This window comes from Chaetodon auriga, chromosome 5 (genome assembly GCF_051107435.1).
Source record: "Chaetodon auriga isolate fChaAug3 chromosome 5, fChaAug3.hap1, whole genome shotgun sequence".
NCBI lineage: Eukaryota > Metazoa > Chordata > Actinopteri > Chaetodontiformes > Chaetodontidae > Chaetodon > Chaetodon auriga.
In genome coordinates this window covers 15091265-15113630 of record NC_135078.1, presented here as the reverse complement: position 1 = coordinate 15113630, position 22366 = coordinate 15091265, and the positions used below count along the sequence as shown (strand labels likewise).

At 43.6% G+C, this 22366-nt stretch overlaps 1 protein-coding gene across 1 annotated transcript; it reads left to right on the top strand.

The window, feature by feature from the left end:
- The first annotated feature begins 2914 nt into the window (after positions 1-2914).
- LOC143320267 (A disintegrin and metalloproteinase with thrombospondin motifs 12-like) lies at positions 2915-22366 on the top strand. The gene is made up of 24 exons (XM_076729763.1): positions 2915-3207; positions 3387-3739; positions 8845-9022; positions 9165-9373; positions 9467-9550; positions 10219-10343; positions 10485-10634; positions 11758-11901; positions 12819-12963; positions 13045-13137; positions 13267-13412; positions 13569-13738; positions 14780-14913; positions 15101-15221; positions 16163-16407; positions 16669-16810; positions 16926-17052; positions 17810-18020; positions 18104-19294; positions 19606-19758; positions 19899-20075; positions 20594-20740; positions 20843-20996; positions 21169-22366. Exons 1-24 carry the CDS (start codon positions 3096-3098, stop codon positions 21282-21284), a joined length of 4827 nt encoding a protein of 1608 aa, XP_076585878.1. The 5' UTR covers positions 2915-3095; the 3' UTR covers positions 21285-22366.

Here is a 22366-nt window from a genome sequence, read left to right as displayed (position 1 = left end):
ACAGAGGACAACGGCACTTGTAAGTCTCATCCAACTGGATGAATCTAAACTTTGAATTTTGGACCTGTGAGATGCCTGTGATAGTTTCTGGTGCTGTTTGTATGTGTGTGGCTATTCAGTTCTTCTTCTGCTGACCCGAGCGCAGCATAAGAGATCTTGATCTCAGTGAGCTTACCTGGTTAAATAAAGCTTACAAAAACTGAGCTTGTTGATTCATTCTTGATCTTGGGAAATGCAGACTGGCAAAATTCCTATTACAAGCTCTACTTGCTGGGTTTTTTGGGAAACTGGGAGTTTTTTTTCCATGAGAGCAATTTGTTCCAAATAAGCTCTATCTAACTCTGTGATGAAGACCACATGATATGGCCGAAAGCTTCTGAATAAGCTCCAGAAAGTAATTTGACCTTGTGGTAAGATGTTTTTGGTTAAAAAAAAAAAAAGTCTGTGCTGAAAACACGAAACAACTGATCCCAGGTCAACTTCACATTGCTGGGAACACTGGAACATCAAAGTTGGAAGGGAATAAACTGATTTAATTTATCTTGGATTCATATAATGATTTTCTATTTCTCCTGTGAGAACATCGACCACTAACCCAGCTGTTGAAATGCTGCCCTGAAATGTGATACATTCTGCGAAACAGTAATACTGCTGTCATAAAATGCCCCAAACCTGCCAGACATGTTACTCACCACAACACAGGGAAGCCTTTATGAGGAATGCGGCCACAGTCCGTCTGTCTAAAAGCCTCTCTCCCACCTAAGACTAACAAAAGGTCCTGATTATTTTCCAGGTTCAGACATTTCACAGTCTGTTGCACATTACTGTAACAGGGGACTTCAGGGGGTGAGTTTGGGTAATGTCTCTGGGAATGATAAGAGGGCGATTCATTCTGGGATTGAACAGAGAGCTTTCTGGACCACAATCTGGTTACTTGGCAAAGAAGGACAAATGGCTGCCTGCCACATTGACATACAGTAATACATGCAGTACGATAAAGCAATTCATGTCTTATATCTTCTCATCCAAAATATGTGATGTCTTTGATTTAGTGAGACAATTGTGAGCAAAAGAATTGTTAATAAATCAAGCAAGCTGCCCAGTCCTGCAATTTTAGACCAGTGTTTCAGCAAAGCACTGTCCAACAACACACTATTTGTCCTTTAATGCGAGGGTGTGTTGGTTCCAGTAAGACAAGGTTTGTTTGTTCTAAAATAGCTGCTCTTTTACCTCAAGACCTCAACATAAAAAGCCACTGCTCGTGTTGCATGCTGGGGTTTTTTTTGGTCCTGTTGAGGGAACACCCCAGTATGGCCCATTAGTTGTATATTTGTGTGGAAATGTGTGCTATCAGTGGTTTGCTAAGTTATTTTTAGCAGGGCACCAAACTTTCTAAAATTATCCTCCTCTCTCTACCCCAAAACAGATTTCTGAGAGAAAATCCACTCAACGTTTCCCTGCTTAAAGCCACTGCCCCATTATCCAGCAGTCTAATGCTCAGCCAAACTGCAGGACTTCAAAATGCTTTGGTTCAAAAATGACTAATTCAAACCTTATTTGACCCACATTTGGGCCTAGATAGATAGATAGACAGATAGATAGATAGACTCCACAGTTCAGTGTGTTCACAGCGTTGTCTGCCCCCGTGTCTCCCATGGACTGAGACAAAGCAGGAGGGAATGTGTTAAGTCTCAGTAGGTATTTTGTCACACATAAATCTTCTGCAGGGATAAATATTAGACAAGTGAGCAACAGCAGTATTTACCGAGATGGCCCCTCAGAGGATACACCGCAGAAAAGCCTACAGTATGCTATAGTTCACGAGGTCTTCAAAGGTTATGAGGAAATAATAAATAATGTCCTCCAGAGGGCTTTTCCACAGAGCACCATAAACATCTGAAAACATCTCTTTGGGGATTTTAACTTCTCTACTTTTACATTCTAGAAGTATAGCCAATATATTTTAGTGTACATGTTTAAGAGTTCTTGACTTCCAGGTTCCTTGAATCGACATCAGTCCTGCACACTGGAATCGAATTCCTAGTCAATAAAAACTGATATTAACTGTTGGCAAAAAGGCAGAATGAGAACATGCCTTTACAGAAATCATTGTTCAACAGCTGCAGCAGTAATATGGAATGAACAAATATTTGTCCCCTTACATCAAATAGAACTAAAGAATGAATGTGCATGGACAGGATGTGCCTTTTATTTGACTTTTAGACCCTTTCTTCACGTCACAAAGAGAACAGTATGCAAACAATAATAAACTAAACACTAATTCACATATTTTAGAGTAGGGTTTCGTTCATTTCTCCAAGTCTTTGCCTTCCTGTATGCATCCATGTCAAACCATGGAGCATTACAAGGTATGGCTATAGGTCAGGTATCAGTTTATATACACTTACATAACTGTACCTGTGCTGAGGAAACAGCACTATGACTCATTCTCCACAAACTCAGAAGTAAGCAAGTAAGGAGACCAATGTGAAAGCTCTCCATAAATCTGTTTAGGAGTTCAGCTCAGAGTCCTTACTGCTTATGTTGAATACTGTTATAACTCTTCTAACATATCTAAAGGTGATGAATTCACTCCAAAGACCACTTCTGATTGGTTGACTTTTACAGTTACATGTAGGCACTGCAACAATGCTGTAATGACATATTTCCTCTTTGCATCCATTAAGCTGATCCACGTCATTTGCTCAAGGCTTTTTGGGAGAGGCAGTGCATTATCTCGTGATGGTGCAGGATTTAGTGACAAGTCTCGACACAGGACGGCTGGTTTATTCAAATCTGCGACGCTGCGTCCTCCGCACCAGCGATCCTCGCGCGCCTCGCAAGGAAAAGTAGACACTGGTCCAAAGAACACTCCTCCCCTCCTTCCTCCGCAGAGCCGGAGCTTTCCCCCTCTTTAAACCATGATCTGGCTCCCAGTCTTGCTCGATGCATGCTTCCCTTCGTGAGGGCAGATTTCTGAGCTTGTCCATGACATGACACAGTGCAGCGCAGGATCGAAGTGGTCGCCTGTAACGCCACTGGAACCCCGGTGCCCAGGACTCTTTTGCAGTGCTTTGAGTTTGGTTACATGAAATATGCGATGTTCGCAGGAGTGTCCGGTTCTTTTTCTGCTACACTTTGTTTTCTCTCTGGCAGCCGGCCACGAAGAGCTCTCAGGCAGACTCCTCTCCTTCTTTCCAGAGCAAGGTCAGTGTGGTGCAGTTACACTTGAAGCTGCTTCTCTGTGCACGTCTGAACTGAGTGCATGAGTGGGAAAGTTTTTGCATACCATATTAATATGCACTAATAATAAGTTTATCAGTACATTAGAACAGTATATGGAGCCCCATATAGTGTGTTGCATTTTATTCAACTCTGCTCTGCAGGTGAGTTGTCCCAGTCATCCATCGTCCACCCAGTGAAAACCACGGCTGATGGAGAGTTCATCTCCCACTCTGTGTCTCACCACTTCAAGGGTGCGCGAGTCAGGCGTGACCTGCAAACCCTTGGTTTGGACGGACAGGTTTACTACAAGGTCAACTACAAGGGTCGCCCTTTAGTGTTCAATTTGACTGCAAACAACCACCTGGTCTCAAGGGACTACATCCTGGAGAGGAGGAACGGCAGTGCCAACAGGACTGAGCATCGTCTGTCTGAGGGGAATTCCTGCCACCTCCTCGGCACCGTGGAAGCCTCCGATGTGCGAGGAACTGCTGCTATCAGCACCTGTAAAGGACTGGTGAGGAATCATGTTGTTTTACATGCAAAGAGCCAAAAAATGTCAATTCAAACCTCTCTCTCATTCATCAAACTGAACCTCGTAATCCAAACAAAGCCTTTATGCAAGGCTTTTATCTTCCTCCCTAAATCTGCACTGAACGTCATATCTCTTTGAGAAATGGAGTTGCTCTTTGGGGGAAGGGTTTTTAATGCACAGGAGAAAGGGGGGCATCACTCTGGAGAAGCTGGTATGTGGTTTAGGCAGTCATAGGTTGTTAAGCAAACCCCTCTATCTGACAGTGCCCTGTGTGTTAGTTTGCCCTTCAAAGACTTCCTGACACTATTTGCAGAACGACTGTGCTGCAGACCCGCTGACGGCTGCTGCCTCTCGGCCAGCCATGAGACCCTTTCTGTCCTCTTTGTCTCTCAGATGTTTTCCTCAGCCTCACTCATTCATTCATTCAAATCGCTGTCTGTTCCTGCAGACACTCTTTGCAGCCCCCACCCTGAAGACGTGCAGTGTTACTTTGTTCTATGCTGACAGAGAGCTTCAGCTATAGATTTTGATATATATTTATAGATTGGAACAATCAGGTTTGACAGATGGAGAGACAGGATATAGGGCCATGCGTCTTTTGTTCAGAGAACTTGTGCTTTTTTTCTTTTTCTTTACTTCAGCTGTGGTGTTTCTAATCAAACAAGTTCAACTACAAAGGAGAGAAGACAGCTGGGCTGCAGAAAGAAACGTGAGCAGCTCAACATATGAAGAACTTGAATTATGAGAATAGATATGCAACATATGAGCCTTTCTGGAGAAATCTATGGTGCAGGCATTGCGTAGGAGTTGAGTTTTAAGGCCTTAATTCACCCAAATAGCACTCTTAAGCATTTTTGAAAGAATATGTATTTAGCATATTTTGAAACAACCAAATGGGAAAAAGATGTGGACCCTCCTGACCCTGAAATGATGGGATGTGTCAGTTTTAGTCCTGAAGAATGTTTCGGTGTTCATGTGTGATTGTGTCACAGCAGGAATGCCTCTCCTGCAGGGTCTTGCCTCCCTGCCCCTCTGTTATGTTTGTGTGGGTTGCCCTGCCTCTTCCTAGCAAATCTTGTAAATGCAGTTCATTTGAGAAGTGTGTTATGTCACTTTAAATTATAATTATCTACAACAAACCACATTAAGTGAACTTTTTTTTTTTTTTTTACACGATCCGGAATGCTCCAGTTTGTCCCTTCTTTCCAACCTAGCAGGGAAACCGCTGCGGTGTATTACACTGATTTTCTGTTTTGTGGAAGAAGGTTTGAAGCTGCTAAAACCACAGAGAGACCGCTAAACAGCGAGACTCAGCCAGACAGATGTGGGAGGGGAACCCTGCCAGCTGATGGACAGCTTCAACATATAAATTCATGATAGTTATTTTTTAATGGAGCACAGTGGAGTTATTAAAGGCTAGAAACTGACAGGAAACACAAGAATACAGCAAAGAAACATGAAATGACAAAGACATATCAAACATTTACCACTAGTTTACAAAAGTCAGGAGATTCTTGAGTCCTGATTATCTTACTCTTGTCAGTAATGTGACGTAATCCAGTGGAGGAGTCAAATTAGGGCTGCAGCTAATGATTGTTTTCATTATGAGTTGGCCTACCAATGATTGTCTTAATTAACTGATTATTCATTTAGTCTATGACGTATCAGAAAATAATGAAAAGGGCCAAACACCATTTCCCAGAGCTCAAAGTGATGTCTTCAACAGCCCCAAACTCAAACGTACTCAATTTATAAGACGTCTTTAAATTCAAACTGTGCTTCTTTATGTTTAAATTTCATTTTTATGTTGAGTCAAGGCTGTGCTGAAGTTCTGGCAGAATGTCAGCATAATTGCCTTGAACTATAGTTGTAGGCAGGTGAGATGGTTTCTGCAACCTGATCTCCCATCTGGCTGTGTTTGGTGGGCAAAGTAAAGGAGAGCTGGCACAGAACAGGTGACACAGTGAGACGTTTAAATGCTACATTAACACCTTAACATGTCATTTAAACTCCTGCTCAGATCAAACAAACAGAGCCTTGCTTCAGTGAGCCATATTAATTTTACAGGCGATTATTCCTTTACATAGTTCAGGTCCCCGTTCACCTTTACAGTTTACCGTACATGTGGAATCTTGAGGTCCAGAGTGATTGGACTATAGATTGCTGTCACTGTCCTTCTTTGCTTCTGTGGGACAACCTTCAGTTCAAGCCGAGCCAAAGATTTCTAAGCAGAAGCTTCCCACCACTGCCTGAGGCACGACACAAAGCATGAACATGCAAGTTCAGACCTATTATATCAGTATTTTCCTTGGGTAAATGCATGTTTCTTCGCACTAAGCAGATGAAAAATGATAATGTGTTTGACCTCTGAGGAAGAAATTAGCTCACAGGCTTGTAAAGTAAAAAAAAAAAAAAAAAACTACCGAGGGCAAGTAAGTGCAGTGAAACCTGTAATTATCAAGAAACAGTTGTCTAAGAATAAATGCATGCTTGTTTGCTAGAAAATGGTTGTGATTAATCATATTGCAGCAATGAGCACCATCTGCCCCCACCTCTCCTTGTGTCCCACTAATCACTGCTGAGGCCACAGGCTGTGTAACAGCAGAGACTTTATTCCAGACCCAGTTGGCCAGCGCTACAAAACCCACAGAAGCAGGAAACAGAAGTAAAGCAGTTCCACATGGGCGATGTATTTAGAACACAGACCTGTGTTATGGTAACCTCCCCTGGCTTTGGCACCTCACACCCAAACACGCTTCCTCTAGGTCAGAGGAGGGGGATTAATGGAGAGGACGAGGGGGAGGAGGCGAAGGGCAGGAGGTGGCAGAGGGAGAGGAGGTGGCGAAAGTGCAAAGTGAACTCCAGTGCAAAGCTGTTTCAGCTGGCACAGAATTCAGCATTTAGAGCAAAAACTGCTCCAGAATAATCCCTTATTTTTGTTCAAACGGAAACAAAGTCCTAGCTGGTACCCTTTCAAGTTGTCTTTGTTTGTTGTGCGCAGACATGACACAGGGTCCGCACACGGTAATTTAAGGATCACAAGTAACACCATAACCACACCGTACAAGCTAGGCCTTGCAGGCGGTGTTGCACAGTTGGACTGCATTTGGTATGCAGATAATACAGATCATGCAGAGCAATGGTCTGAATGTTTGGATGGGCCTCTCTGTAGCATTCCTTCCTGGTTGATCTCCACCACCTGCTTTCTTTCTGCTGGGACTCACTTGGAAGTTTAACGCTCAGGAAAACATATAGGAGACGACAGGGAGGCACAATAACTGAATACCACAGAATCCGCCTTAAACTTCTCTCATACGTGTATGATAGGGTTTTGAATGAGTTTTGTCCTGCGGTGAGATGATGCAAATGCAAGAGCAAATGTTAATCTGGGGAAATGTTAATCATCCTCTGCAAAGCTTTCCCAGCTGACTGTAGACATACAGTATCAGCCTGCATACTTTGTGTATGAGTCCACCACAGCTCAAGACCCCTGGCTGCAGGCCACACTGTGAGTCAGTGGAAAACCCTTTCTCAAGACTTTTTTTAATCTCAGTTTGAAAAAAATAACAAACCTCAGACATACACAGAGGATTTTTGATTTTTTTTTTTGTTTGTTTATCATTTACAACATACTTGTAGTTCTTCTTGTGGTTTCACATGGAAAAACAAGCCTGAGCAGCTTAGCTGTATCTTACCAAGTTTGTGGACACTCCATCTTATTTAACAATGCTGAGTGCAACAGGTGGAGTAATACAGCCTTTCCAAAGGGAGTGCTCCTCTGGATTTGTACTTGCTGAACTCCCTGAGTGCAGAAATGGGATACCCAGTCAGCGCTCTGCAGACTGCTGAATGAACGTGTTAGAAACACATGTAAAACTTGTCAGGATGACCCAGAAAGCTGAACAGTGCATAACTGCAGCAAACAGCGGGGTAGACCCTTGGAACCACAACTGGCCAAACTGTAAGCACTGCATGGCCTAATTTTTTACATCTGCCGTCTGCTCCTCAAACACTGAGAGGAGAGCCAAGAATCTTGTTTGACTCAATACATGTGCATCTGAAGTGGGTTTTGTTTTTGGTCACTTGGGTGTGATATCCTGCATTGTGGTTATTCATGCATGAATCTTTTAACATGTAAAAATTACAGCTGAATAATCACTTGTACTCATTCCATCTGTTTGGCTCTTTGACCAATGAAGCATCTCGCTCTCATTCTGTCTTCTGCAAGTCGTTTTAGAGAGGGAGAGGGAGGGGCTCATCCCGGAACAGTCTGGGCTTGTTGGGACTCAGCTTGACACAAAACCAACTCTCTCTCTCTCACACACACACACACATACACACACACTCGAACATTGAATCACCTTACTGAATAGAACTTGCAAACAGTGAGCTGGAGGTGTAACATGCATAAAGCATGTGTTTACAAGGAAAGGTCAGAGAGCCTCCTTTGTGTGTTTGCATGCATGTATGTTTGTATGTAGCTGTGTTAGTGTGTGGGGGTGTGTTTCTGTGTCGATGTGTGTGTTCAGCGGCAGACCTCACCGATCAGCAAGTAAATAGTCTGCACCAGTAAGAACATGCATGGCATACTTAGGAAAAAGTCTCTGTGTTGCTGCTGCAGCAGACAGAGAATGTGCCCCAGGGAGGAAGGAAGGTTCATATTAAGATCTGTTGACTAATGATGGAAATTACTGAGGAATGACCTTTTCAGGTGGCTTTCTGAGGGAAAGTGCAACCTCTTTGAAGTGTGGGAGTTATTGAAATGCTACAATTTTTGTTGTTGAGCCCATAAACGTTGTAACACAAAAGCATGCCTGTTACGAGGCTCCAAATTTTCTGTTTTAGTCACAGTCCAAGAATGCATGACATTACAAAAGAGATTTAAAGCTGCATTAGGCAAGATTTTTGGATGAAAGAATAATCTTTTTAATCTGAGATTGAGTGGACCACCGTGCCCCTAATTATTAAATCAGTGGAGATTTTCCTTAATTTTCAGATTTGGGTATCTGTGTATTTTGCTTGTTCTGCCCATGCTTGATCATTTCTACTCAATTCATACTCATTTGTGTCATTTTTGTCTTCTTCAGAGAGGCTTCTTCTCTCTGCCAGAGGGACACTATTTTATTGAACCTGTCCAGAAGTCTCCTGATGATCCTGCAGGGACTCCAGAGCCCCATGTTGTCTATCCAAGAGTTACGACAGAAAGTCACAGGAAAACACGCAGTCTCGAGTCCAAAGGAACACCCAGCCCGTGTGGAGTTCAAGGTGTGTATCTGAATGTCTCTGCGTGCATGAATGATACTGCAGATGTTTGTGCAATTTTACGCAAGTGAGTATTTTTTCTATGTCAAGCAAGGATAAGGCACGAGTGCACTGCAAGTGACGTCTTCCATTATCCATGCTGTAGATGCTCCAAGCAACTCTGTCCAGGTGGATAGGGAGAGGGAGGAATGGGAGAGGGAGCAAGAGAGGGGGGAGGATCAGGCTCAGTCCCGCTCGCAGCGCTCAGTCAGCAGAGAGCGGTGGGTGGAGACCATGGTGGTGGCCGACTCCAAACTCATAGAATACCATGGCAGCGATAATGTGGAGTCCTACATCTTTACCATCATGAACATGGTGAGGGGTTAGAATGACCTTTTTCACTTTTTGTATTTGGCCTCAAAGCTTGTGCACAGCTGTTTTTTAAGTGAATGATTTCTGTGTTGACAGGTGGCTGGAATCTTTCATGATGCCAGTATTGGGAATGCCATCCACGTCATTCTGGTTCGCCTCATTCTGCTGCAGGGAGAAGAGGTAACACTTTCCTGAAAGAGTTTTCTCAGGAAACTTTAATGTGATTTCTGCTTTGACAACTCATTCATTGAAGTGTGAACAACAAAAGCACATGCATGTCTATGGAACATTCCTCACAGGGGTTGTTAGGAGGTGAAGTAAACTGGGAGACTCACCTTCATTTGGCTGTGGTTGAAGCGTCTTGCACAGCAAAGATCCAGCTGAAGATTCAAACCCCACTGAGTGTTATGTGTTGACCTTCATTAGGTTTATCAGACTTCTACACATGGCATTCAAACAAAATTCAAGAATCTGGAGGACAAACCATGAACAACATCGAAAATCTTGTTTGTTCCAATGAAATGTCTGATCACATACACAGAAAACCTTATTTAGCTGCCACTGAAAAGAAAAAAAAAAACTGTCATCACTTGTGTGTAATAAACACACTGAAGTCATGTCCATGTGGCCCTGCTGGAACTGTGCTCACACTGAAGTAGATGAATACCTACATCTACAGGAACTGACACAGCTCTCTAAATTCCCCTTGAAAGAATGAAAACCAGCATTTTTCTTCAGGGTCAAAACTGATCTCAAGCTGTTCTGAAATGACAGAAAGTAAAAAATGCAAATGATGCCAAAAACGTGCAGAGTATCTCTAGTATCTCTAATTCTGCTGTTTGTTGCAGAAAGGGTTGAAGATTGTTCACCATGCAGACACCACTCTGGCCAGTTTCTGTGCTTGGCAGAAAAACCTCAACCCCCAGAGTGACACACACCCAGCTCACCATGACGTGGCTGTGCTGGTCACCAGGTAAGTGGCACACACACATATGCATTTACAGGTCAATAGACCTCTTAAATGAACTGGATAAATGTTACACCCTGATGCTGGGTGATGCTATGCTGGAAATATGGCGTGCACTCATTTAATTTACATGTGTTTCCCCCCCAGGAAAGACATCTGTGCTGGAATGAACCAGCCCTGTGAGACCCTGGGTCTGTCTCATCTGTCTGGGATGTGTCAGCCCCACCGCAGCTGCAACATCAATGAGGATTCGGGACTACCTGTCGCCTTCACCGTTGCTCATGAGATGGGCCACAGGTCTGTGCGTGTGAATATGTGTGTATTTGTAATTGTTGTGAAACCCTGAATATCATAACAATGGGCAATGAATTGGTTGTATGCAAATAATGGTTAGTATCTAGTAACCGGACATTAAAAAGGACGGATACTTGAGAAGACTGATGTGGTGTGCGGAGATCATTTAGTCACACTGAAAGTGACACAAAAGTTAGGCTAGTTTTTAGTGGTGGATTACTGTGACACAGATATTTTCCTGGTGAAGTAAGCTCTTTTGAAGCTGAATGCCTAAGATGAGAGTTAATCCCACACTATATGTTATTAATATGATGCATAAATTACAACCTTGATTCCAATGTTGGATGCTGTGTAAAATGCAAATACACACAGAATGCAGTCTCGAATGCATTTCTCAAGCCCTTGTAACAATATCTTTAATACAATCATGTGTTCACAAAGTGGTGAACCTCGCTCCATCCTTGCTTGTGAACCTTTCCAGGATGCCCCTTTCATACCCAATCATGATGCTATCACCTGTTACCAATCAACCTGTTTACCTGTGGAATGTTCCAAACAGGTGTTTTTAGAGCATTTAACATCTTTCCCAGTCTTTAGTTGCTCCTGTCCCAACTTGTTTGAAACATCTTGCTGCATCAAATTCAGAATAAGCAGATATTTACAAAAATCATTGAAGCTGAGGAGGTGAAACATTAAATATATTGTATTGCAGTTTTCAATTAAGTTTGTGTCAAAAAACGCTCTTGTTTATGAGTGTTTTACACAGCGTTCCAACCTTTTTGGAAGCAAGGTTCAATGTAGAAATCTTTAGTATATCCTGTTTGGGCAAGACATCAGTGTACTTTACTGCTTTGTACTAGCAGGAAACAATGTTAAGACATGCACAAACACAAAACATCAAAGGCTTTGGACGTATTTCAAACTTGGAAGCAAATGTATTACTTGCATGTATCAAAGGATTGTGACACGTTGCAGTTGAATTCTATCGAAATTAACAAGTTGTTTGTTCAGAGGCAGTTTCAGCTTTTTGAACATCCAAGAGCTCAAGGCCTCCATTATAGCATGAAGACCATCTATTGTGAAACGTGTCTATGTGAAATGATAATATCATTGTGTTTGAACGCAGTTTTGGGATTCATCATGACGGCCAGGGTAATGACTGTGAGCTGGAGGGGAGGCACCCGTTCATCATGTCCAGACAGCTGATGTATGACAGCTCGCCTCTCACTTGGTCTCCCTGCTCCAAAGAATACATCACACGCTTCCTCGAGTAAGGCTGAATTCATGCTTATTCCTGAAGCCATTAATCATAAAATAATAACATGGTTCATTCAGCTTTAACACTGTTTTTCTTTGTGAGGAACACTTGAGTTGTCTGCACATTGTGTGAATTGCCAAGGTTGTGAAATTATGGTGACAAGGGGAGTAATTCCAAACTACACTGACTCCTCCTGGATACTGGTGCAGATTTGAATGGGGGCGGTGAAAATGAGCCAAAAAACGCAATGGGTGTGGTGTGTGTTGGAACGTAGCTAAATTATACAAACACTGATGTGTAGCAAACCATGGTAAACCAAGTTTTAAAAGAGCAACAAAGAACTTCAGTCCAAATATGTTGAACAAGCACAATTCAAAGGAAGAGGAGCCTAAAGGAACATTAGAGGGCGGTCACACCCTGTTTGCCTCAACTCTCATTATTTTCTATTGAAAACTGTGGAATCAATTTCTTTCTGACAACAACAACTTCACCAGAAGCTCCTTCAAAGTCAGAATAGATGTTAGATGCCTTTAGCTTGTAATTTTCTCAAATCCTGATGTTTTCCCATCAAGTGAGCTTTTGAAGAACAAATCAAAACTGCTAAAGGACAAGAAATTACGTGAAAATTGGTCTGTAAGTTGTGGAGTATGACAGCATGTGTAGTGAAAGCAAATGGTTTCCTGGCATATCGACATGGCACAAGTTCTTTTTCACATTTTTTAAAATGCTGCTAAATCTTCAAAGCATGCTAGTAGCCACAAGTCAGAACTTCTCTCAAACAAACCTCCTCCCTGCTTTGATGTCAGGTTTTCTCTTTTCATCTCTCTGTCAGGTATCTTTCTCAACCACCACGCCTTCTGCACCTTCCTCTTTTTCATCTCTTTGTGAAGGTCACACATTCACTATCACCTCTTGTGTGTCTGTCTCAGTCGCGGCTGGGGTTTCTGTCTGGATGACCGTCCTTCCAAGAGGGACCTAACCACACCACTGGCTCGCCTCGGTGTCCGCTACACCACACACCACCAGTGCCAGCTCCAGTATGGCCCAAACGCTACCTTTTGCCATGAGGTTGATGTGAGTATTGTGCACCTGAATGGTAGACTGTCAGGAAATAGACCCTCTTCTCACTGGTTTTGGATTACATCTTTCTTTTAGAACGTTTGCCAGATTCTGTGGTGTTCAGTAAACGGCTCCTGTCGCTCCAAACTGGACTCACCCATAGACGGCACTCGCTGTGGACCAGAGAAGGTGGGTGGTGCCAGTTGCTTTGTCTTCTTAGGGTTGGGTTTCATCAGCCTGGGGTAGGAGAACGTTAGCTGGCAAAGAGTCTTATTACTGGTGTTATTTGAGTGATCTAACCAGCATTTTCTCCTTCAGTGGTGTATCTCAGGAGAGTGTGTGATTGTGGGTAAACTCCCAGAGACGGTGAATGGGGGCTGGGGACAGTGGAGCACCTGGTCTCACTGCTCCAGGACCTGTGGAACCGGAGTTCAGTCAGCAGAGAGGGAATGTAACAACCCTAAGTAAGATCTGACTCCAGATCTGCATCTGCCTCTTGACCTGTTTCTCGCTCTGTTTTTTGCTATTAAACCTTCTTGCAGTTCATTGACATGTCTTCCACAAGAGATGACATCGTGAAACGATACTGATCACATGGTTGATGCTACTGTTTTCCACAGACCAGAGTTCGGGGGCAAGTACTGCACTGGGGAAAGGAAGCGTTATCGAACCTGCAACACAAAACCCTGTCAGCAGAATAAACCAACCTTTCGAGAGATGCTGTGCAGTGAGTTTGACACTGTGCCCTACCACAATGAGCTCTACCAGTGGATTCCAGTGGCTAACCCATGTAAGTGGTCAAAGCCTCAAACATACAATTAGCTACTACAGATTACATACAGCCAGAATCACACATATGCCTGCAACAAGCGTTTAATTTGTAAACCAGAAAGTGACGGAACGAAAAGCGCATGTGAGAGCAAAGGGGTGACGAGGCAGGCGCAGGTCCTGAAAGGTGTACAGAACACGCCTTATATGTTACACCATATATGTCACGATTCTCCTCCTCCCCCCCTGTCAGGTTTTACTGCATACCTGTGTGGCAGTCTATGTCCTCTGGCCATCCACTGCCCAATGTAAGGGACTGGACTGAATTCAGCTGGGGCGGGGGGGGCATTCCTTAACAAAATTACAGCAAATGTAACTTTTTTTTGACATTTTTACTTTGCAGTTGCACACTGCTGATCCTCTGTGCTTCAGTGTTCTGACTGCAGCAGTTTTTATAGTTTTGTTTTGTCTGAGTGCCTGACATAGGCCTAATTTAAGCTTTTCACTCTGCACTCTCTTGCACAAACAGTTGGAGCTCCCTACTTTTTAAGAATAAATCTAAACTAATACAGAACAAGAAATTGCTTGAAAACCGGTCTGTAAATTATTATTTCACTATATTTGCACATAGGTACCAGAACAGAAGCAGTCAAAAACCAAGAGGTCCCGCGTCCTTTTCTGGCAGGATCGGCACTATGAAGCCCAGCTAGCAGCTTTTTTTTTTTTGCACTTCCCCTTTTCATAAAACAGAAGATCTGTAACTGTGATTGTATGTATCAGCCAACAGGGGGCAGCATTTACACTGGAAAGCCCTCACTGATGCATCTGCTCTATCACAGCCGGACCATACAATGTTTCAGTACAATTCAGTGCATTCCTTTTGTCTCATTTCCCATAATCAAATCACTGTTTATACATTACTTCATTACTTAATGAGAAGTGTGTGTCAACATCTGTTCCTGATAGTTGGGTTTGACGTTGGTTGACTTGACTCACACTCAGCATTTCACTGGCATCAGACTAAATTAAACTGCTCTTGTCCCCAACCCTCAACCGTCTTTAGTACATCCCTGTGAGCTGCACTGTCGCCCAGTCAGTGAGTACTTTTCGGAGAAGATGCTTGACACTGTGACAGATGGGACACCGTGCTTCATGAACAATAATTCCAGGAGCATCTGCGTCAACGGAGTGTGCAAGGTAGTGTGGCTGGGTAAGAGACTAACAGAGACTGGGGGGTGGGGCGGGTTATAGTGGATATACCATGACAGGAGCTGCAGTGTAACTACAGTGTAATGGAGGGAAGGGTTTGTCTGTGCAAACTTATGTAATGTTTCTGGTTGTATTTTTCTTTGTGTGTGTTTGTGTGTGTGTGTTTTGTCTGTAGGAGGTGGGCTGTGACTATGGCATTGACTCAAACGCAGTGGAGGATCGTTGTGGAGTCTGTTTGGGTGATGGCAAAAGCTGTGAGACGGTCTATAAGTCGTTTGATGAAGGAGAGGGCTTTGGTGAGTTCAACACAAAGAGTATTTGAGCAGCTGGAAACAAATTGAATTGTTTAGACATAAGCATTCATACAATTATAACATTTTAGTAATGCACAACAGACAACCTATTAATGAGGAACAGCTTTGATGTACCTACCAGAAGAGTGCGAAAAAGTGCAGAATTAAAATTTATGTCTACAGGCGAAAAGTCATTTCAGGACACTTCTTTAGCATTACGCCATTGTGTTGTTTCCTTGTTGTCATGGCAGCCTTCTTGTCCACACTGTGCAGCTGTTTGTCCTGCTGTACTTGGCTGGTGTGATGTGTGTGTGTGTGTGTGTGTGTCTGCAGGCCCATGTTTGCATTCGTCTAAAGAGAGACATGTCTTTGGCTGATATTACTGCGCTTGGAAAACTATAACTCACACCCGGAATCAACACACAGCAAAGACAGATTAATAGAGAGAGAAGCTCTTAATAAAAACATCCCTCCTTCTTCCCCTCGCTCTTTCTCTCTGCCTGTGTGTGTTTGCCCTGCACAGCATCCTTTCCAGATAACCAGCCCAGATGTGTAAGACTTCAAAAGGCTTAGAGTAAGGGCAAACCTCCCCCTCCTTTGCACAAACACAGAAACACACACATACACACACACACACACACACACCTTCCCACAAACATCATTAAACTGCAGAGACCTACTCATAGCTGCTTTCTCCCCCCAAACCCCCCCCCCGCCCATCCAAACACAATAAAAAACAGAGACAGGGCAGTGCCCCCCACGCCGAATACGCACACGTACACTCACACACACACACACATGCCAACCACCCCCACAGACTGAGCCCACCCTCTATTAAAGATCAGAGAGAAACTGTCTGGTAGTCTGGATGTGAGTGTGGCAGCAGCCATGGTGGGCCATCCATTACCTCGCTGTGACTCTGACTCCCCTCCCGGCTCTCCCAGGGTACATGGACGTGGGGGTGATACCTGAGGGGGCGCGGGACATCCTGGTGAAGGAAGTGGAGGAGGCAGGTAACTTCCTGGCTCTGAGGAGCGAGACAACGGAGGAGTACTACCTCAACGGCAACTTCATCATCCAGTGGAATGGGGAGTACGAGGCCGGAGGGACGACATTTTTCTACGAACGTGACGGGAACATGGAGAACCTCACCGCTCCTGGACCCACCAAACAGCCAGTCATGCTCCAGGTAGCCATCATATTACAGAGGTGTTTGAAGGGAGTGGAGAGCATTCATTTCCACTGTTTTTACATCTTTCGGTAGTCTGAGATGTATAGAAGCAATCAGCAATTTATATCTTTCCCCAGTATCTATGCAGAGTAATTTGGGGATGGATAAGGATAGTGGACTCAAATCGTTGAAAATATGAAAAATCTATTCTTGTATATCAAATATTTTATGTTGACAGTCTGGAAATTATAAGATGCGTAATAACTTGTGGTTTTCCAGTTGCTGTTTCAGGAGAAGAACCCAGGTATAAAGTACGAGTACATCATCAAGAAGACCAGGGAGACAGGAAATGAGGTCACTGAGCCCATGTACAGATGGAGACACGGGGCATGGACAGACTGCAGCACCACCTGTGGCTTAGGTTAGTGTTTGACAGGAAAAATTCTTATTTCTAAAAATTCATGCTACTTGGAGGATCTCAGAGGCATTTTATTTATGACCTGGCCATCTGCTTTCTTACTTCCGGGCTGTTTTAGGTGAGCAGCACCAGCCGGTGCGGTGTTTTGAGGTGGATGTAGGTGTGGTGGACGAGTCTCTGTGTGACCCAGAGAGCCGTCCTGAAGACAGACACCGAAAATGCAAGACTATGGATTGTCCTGCAAGGTCCTAGCTCTCAAATGCTCTTTAACTGTGTTTCTGTCACTGTTATTACCTCAAAACATACTGAACTGTGGTTTTAGTTAGGCTCTCATTTCACTGCCTAATCTATTTTTTGCAGTTCGTCATAAGAGTGATACTGCGTGCTCTCCCCTTGCCCCTGGGTTTTATTGTAATGAGAGACATCAAAAATTCAACCAATAAAGCTAATTATCTCAATTATATTTTTATCTTTATGGCTGGGTATGGAACCTCAGTATGTTTTGGGTAACAACCAAAATGTGTTTATACAACATATTAAAAATAAATACCAAAAGTTGGCGCCGATGGCCTGGTCAAATTTATAGTTTTGTTTACTTACTCTTTGATCACATAGTTCCTGACTTAAATCCACATTTTTGCTAGTTTGGGTATTTTAATCAGGCAAAGTTCTTGCACAGTTGCTTGTGTTCTGAGGATATATAACATGCTTAACATTTATATTTTTTAGAAATATAATAGAATTGTATGTAACAAGTTGAGCTTCTTTTGCTAAATGACAAATGTGCTTTCAAAACATATTGTTTTGGTTTCACTACAGAAACTCAGGTAACGCAATGACAATACTATCAAACATGTTCAAACAATACCCAGCCATGTTCATTGTTAGACAGAGATGACAACATCGCCTGCTCACCATGTTGCCTCATATCTTTTTTGACTGCCTCTTCCATCAGCAGCCCCTCTCCTCACCCTCTTTTCCTGTCCATAACCTCTTCCGCAGGTGGTGGGTGGGTGGCTGGCAGCAGTGTACAGCCACCTGTGGATCAGAAGGGGTACGGAAGCGAACGGTACTCTGTGTTCGCACGGTGTCAGGGGAGGAACGGGTGCTCCACCCTGTCGAGTGCAAGCATCTCCTTAAACCCAAACCTATAGTGCCGTGCAACAGAGATGTACCCTGTGGACAGGACTGGGCTGTTGGCAACTGGGAAGAGGTATGTTTTTTTTTTCTCCATAGCTGTTATCTCTCTGACTTTTTCTGCATTGATATGTCATTTATGTCCTTCCTCTTTTGCAGTGTCCAGTCACATGTGGAGGAGGTGTTCGCTCACGTACAGTCATGTGTGCATTAGCACCCAAGAAGACCTGCGACCTCTCGACCAAACCTCGGTCCAGATCACTTTGCGCCCTGCAGAGCTGCCCTAACTCAAGCCTTCGTAGACGGCCCGGGCCTCCTCCTAAATACCGTCGCATCTACCCAAATAAGAGCCACCCCACCAAGCATCCTGCTACACCTACCTGGGCTCCCACAAGCACCACGACCACAGCTGCGCCCACAGCTGCTGTCACTGTGAGGAAGAAAACAACCACTAAAGAGACTACAACTGCTTTCATCCCTACCACCAAATCCCTTTCAATCCCTGAAACCACAGTCCCTGAAATCATAGACACCGATGATTATGAGTTCAATATTAAAGTGAGGGAAAATGAGGAAAATAGAGGCAAAGGTTTCCCCTCTAAAGTCAAGGACAGAAAAGCAACTAGCGTGGAAAAGGAAAAGGTAGAAGAGAGGGAGGATGGAGAGGAGGGAAGTACACCAAATGTGGTGATGTATACTCCAGGATATGATTATGTTGTTGAGGATAGGACGATGGAGGTGGAGGGGATTATTGACCTGGATGTTACCACATCTACATCACTCAAAAGTCCTCTTAAATCAACCACACCAATGCCACATACACTCATCACACCCACTTTACAAACAAGTCCACCTACCATGCAGACAACCAAAGCACCCACCACCTACTCCACCCCACTCACCAGTACTATAACATTGCCAAAGACTACTCACCACTATCCCTTCAGCAACCGCCACACCACCCCTCGTATCAATCCATACAGCCACTGGACACACAGGGTTCCCCTCACCACTCCCATGTACGAGGACCATTCAGTGCCAATGAAAGCTGGCGTCCACACAACGAAAGCTCCTTCCACAACTGCAAGAAGAAAACCAATCACCACTGCAGCATCACCCCAGCCCACAGTGAAGATCATTAAAATGAAGAAGACTGCTGTGACACCTAGGAAAAACAGTTCTGCCTCTCGTGCTAAAAAGCCCTCTTCCTTGTCCAAAAGCGGTCGCTCTAAGAGCCAAAACCAGCAACCAGAAAGTCCCATGAGCAGCTCCACCAGTGACCAAAGAAACCTGATGGCCAGAGAGCCCGTCAGCATGGATATATTCTGGGTTGTAGGAAACTGGAGCGAGGTGGGTACAGACATTTAATGACCATGTAACCCAAGTCTTTAAAGCATACCAGTAAATTAAAATATAAAAAGTTTGACTCTTTAATTGACATCAATACTGGCCATTTTCCATTGCCTTCGTTTTTTTAAGAGCATAACGTGGTTTAAAAGCATCCAACCATTCAGAGGTGACTTAGTTAGTTGTACATGAATGTTTATGGTCTAGTGAAAACTTATTTCCAATGCCCATTATTTCTTGGTTGAAGCAAACATGCAAAGACACACATACGGTCCAAGCTGAGTTTTAATGAGAGAATACCTCTCCCTCCTCAGTGTTCAACAACATGCGGGATTGGAGCAATATGGAGAACAGTGGTGTGCAGCTCCCAGAAAGATGAGGACTGTGCCAACGCGAAGAGACCTGAGCCTGCGCGTACCTGTCACCTGCAGCCCTGCGCCACCTGGCAGAGTGGCAGCTGGAGCAAGGTGAGTAACATTCATTTATTACATGTTAATTACGCTTAATATGTAATCCTAATTACTTTTCCCAATGGGTTTGTTTCTGTTGCCGTTCTCACTTGTCATGTCTTTGTGAGCCATTTATTGCACTGTGACATTCTCCACAGTGTCCAGACAGCTGTGCAGTGGTGGGAAGGAGGTACCGTGATGTCCAGTGTGTCGATTCTCAGAGTAAACGTGCCCTCAGACCTTTCCACTGTCAAGCCGTGTCCAGTAGACCAGTCAGCACCTTGACTTGCCCCCACAAGCCCTGTATGAGCTGGAGTATATCACCATGGGGACCGGTAGGAGCATTATGCACATCCAATCTTTATATATTACATTCATGGCATATTTTGTGTAGCTTTAAAGAGTTATGCATGTTTATATATAGATATACATGTTTATTTTCTGTCTTACCTCTAGTTTCAGTTTTATTTGCGTAGGTTTTAAGATTTCCATCCCTAAGATTTCTGCCCACGCTATTTCTTGTTATTTGGGGGAACTGACCCTTTAGTATTTAACATTATTACCTATTACCTTCTGTTTGGGTTGCATAAGATATTTACATGGATTTTGACTCATTTCCTTCCAACCATTTTGGCCAAAGGGCCCAGTTCCTGCTGTTCTGTCACGCGATTTTGCCTCTGCTATGCTCAACATCAACAGTTGAGGATATTTCACCAGTGCATCCACCCCCAACTCCACAAATTTATGAATATGATCCATTCATGTCCCATATTATACAGATGCAAATGTAGAGAGATTGCATTTTGTTTCAATCGCAGCAAAAAGCCGAATCTTCTCCGCTTGTTTTCCTCAGTGCTCTGGCAGCTGTGGTGAAGGCATCAGGGAGCGGTTGGTGTACTGCCCTGCACCTCACCGCTGTAGCACCACACTCAGGCCAAACAGCACAGAGCCCTGTAGTCTAAAGCCCTGCACTCACTGGATGGCTGACGACTGGGAGGAGGTCAGTCACGCACGATCGAGTGTTCCTTGACGCAGTTGTAATATTCATAGCGGCGGACTAAATTTTCACTCTGTATGTGTGTGATTGTGTGTGACATTGCAGTGCTCTGTGACCTGTGGTGGGGGTCAGCAGCAGCGGGAAGTCAACTGCGTGAGTGAGAAGGATTTGGCTGTAATGCCAAACAGCCTCTGTGAGAAGATTTCCAAACCAGAAACACTCAGGAAGTGCAATATGCAGGAATGCAAGACCAACACAGGTTTGCCAGCAACGTTCAATCTGTCTGTTTCTCTGGCCGAGCAGGTTCACTATCAACACACAATTTCAATATTACAATATGTCTTTGGTTTTCTGGGTAAAATCACTCTGAAGAAACATTATTGCAGTGTTTCATGGCATTTGATCTCTGAGTTGTGTTCCTCCTTGTGCAGGTCCAGTTTGCAAGAAGAACACCATGTCCTCACGCTTCTGCGACAAGCTGAAGCTGTTGGGTCGCTGCTCTCTCAGGTCAGTCCAAAGACAGTGCTGTGTCACCTGTGGATCATAGCCAGGGTCACACACCTGCATATATTACAATGGACACATCCCAACTACAGTAATGCTTGCTGTATCCTCATACAATGCTGGCATAAAGCTGTGCCATCCACAGACACGTCCAAACAGAAGTGCTGCAACGCGACAGCAAGGTCATCTTAATCAGCACAAATAAACCTGGGTCCACTAAGATTATGTCATTATTTTTGTTAATTATTTTATAGGAAAAATTGAGTAGAGAACAAGCCAAAACCCTGATGATGAGCAAACATTTGGACTGTTACAATGTTAGAGCTGAATGTTTATCTAGACATGTTGAGGTGAGCAGAAATCAGGATTAAAATTTTACTTTTCTTAAAAAACTTTGGTGAGTTTATTTCTCCCATAACAGGAATGTGATGTAACTGATGCAAAGTACCATAATTCAGTCAAAACACTTTTTTTTTACTACTACTTATGACACACAGTACAAATCTTTCTGGGCCAAAGGTGCTTTAATAATGGAGGTGCTGATTCACAACAGTCAAGTTACCGCTGATGTTTTTATTTCAAAGTGAAAACTGGTGCAAACAGAATGTAAATACAGATTTTGTGACCTCTTTATTAAATTGTTAATAGTAATGATAATCTCTGTGTTTGTTACTCTTACAGTATATTTTGCTTTTTTCTGCTTGAATTGTGGTTTTGTTCTCAGAGTTGGCACTGTGTGTTTACATTATCCTGGGTACGAGCTCCTGCTTTAGTCATTTTTGTCACGACTGTCGATGATAATTGAATCAGCTGCGGAACCTGCACAGTTCTGCAGTCGAACCTGTGGTGCTCCTCCTCTGGTGTGAGATTGACCAATGAGAAAGAGGCGTTGCAGGTCATCCCTCTCAGGTCCCTCTAAAGATGGCGGCTGTGCTTGTATGATGTTGTACAGGTGTTACCGTTGTCGTGCATATGGTACATCACCTTGACTGATTTGTACATCACGTCTCCATCGACAAATGTGATGATGAAAGATGTTTATAACAAACCTGCTTTTTAACTGAAACATGAAATAAAACTTTCTTTGAATATTTTAATGTGTTGGCATGATGCATGAAGGCTTGT

Coding starts and splice junctions, on each gene's coding strand:
- LOC143320267 (XM_076729763.1), top strand. CDS start 3,096: ATGCGATGTTCGCAGGAGTGTCCGGTTCTTTTTCTGCTACACTTTGTT. Junction 10,635..11,757: donor GCTCATGAGATGGGCCACAG/GTCTGTGCGTGT, acceptor GTTTGAACGCAG/TTTTGGGATTCATCATGACG. Junction 13,138..13,266: donor CTCGCTGTGGACCAGAGAAG/GTGGGTGGTGCC, acceptor TTTCTCCTTCAG/TGGTGTATCTCAGGAGAGTG.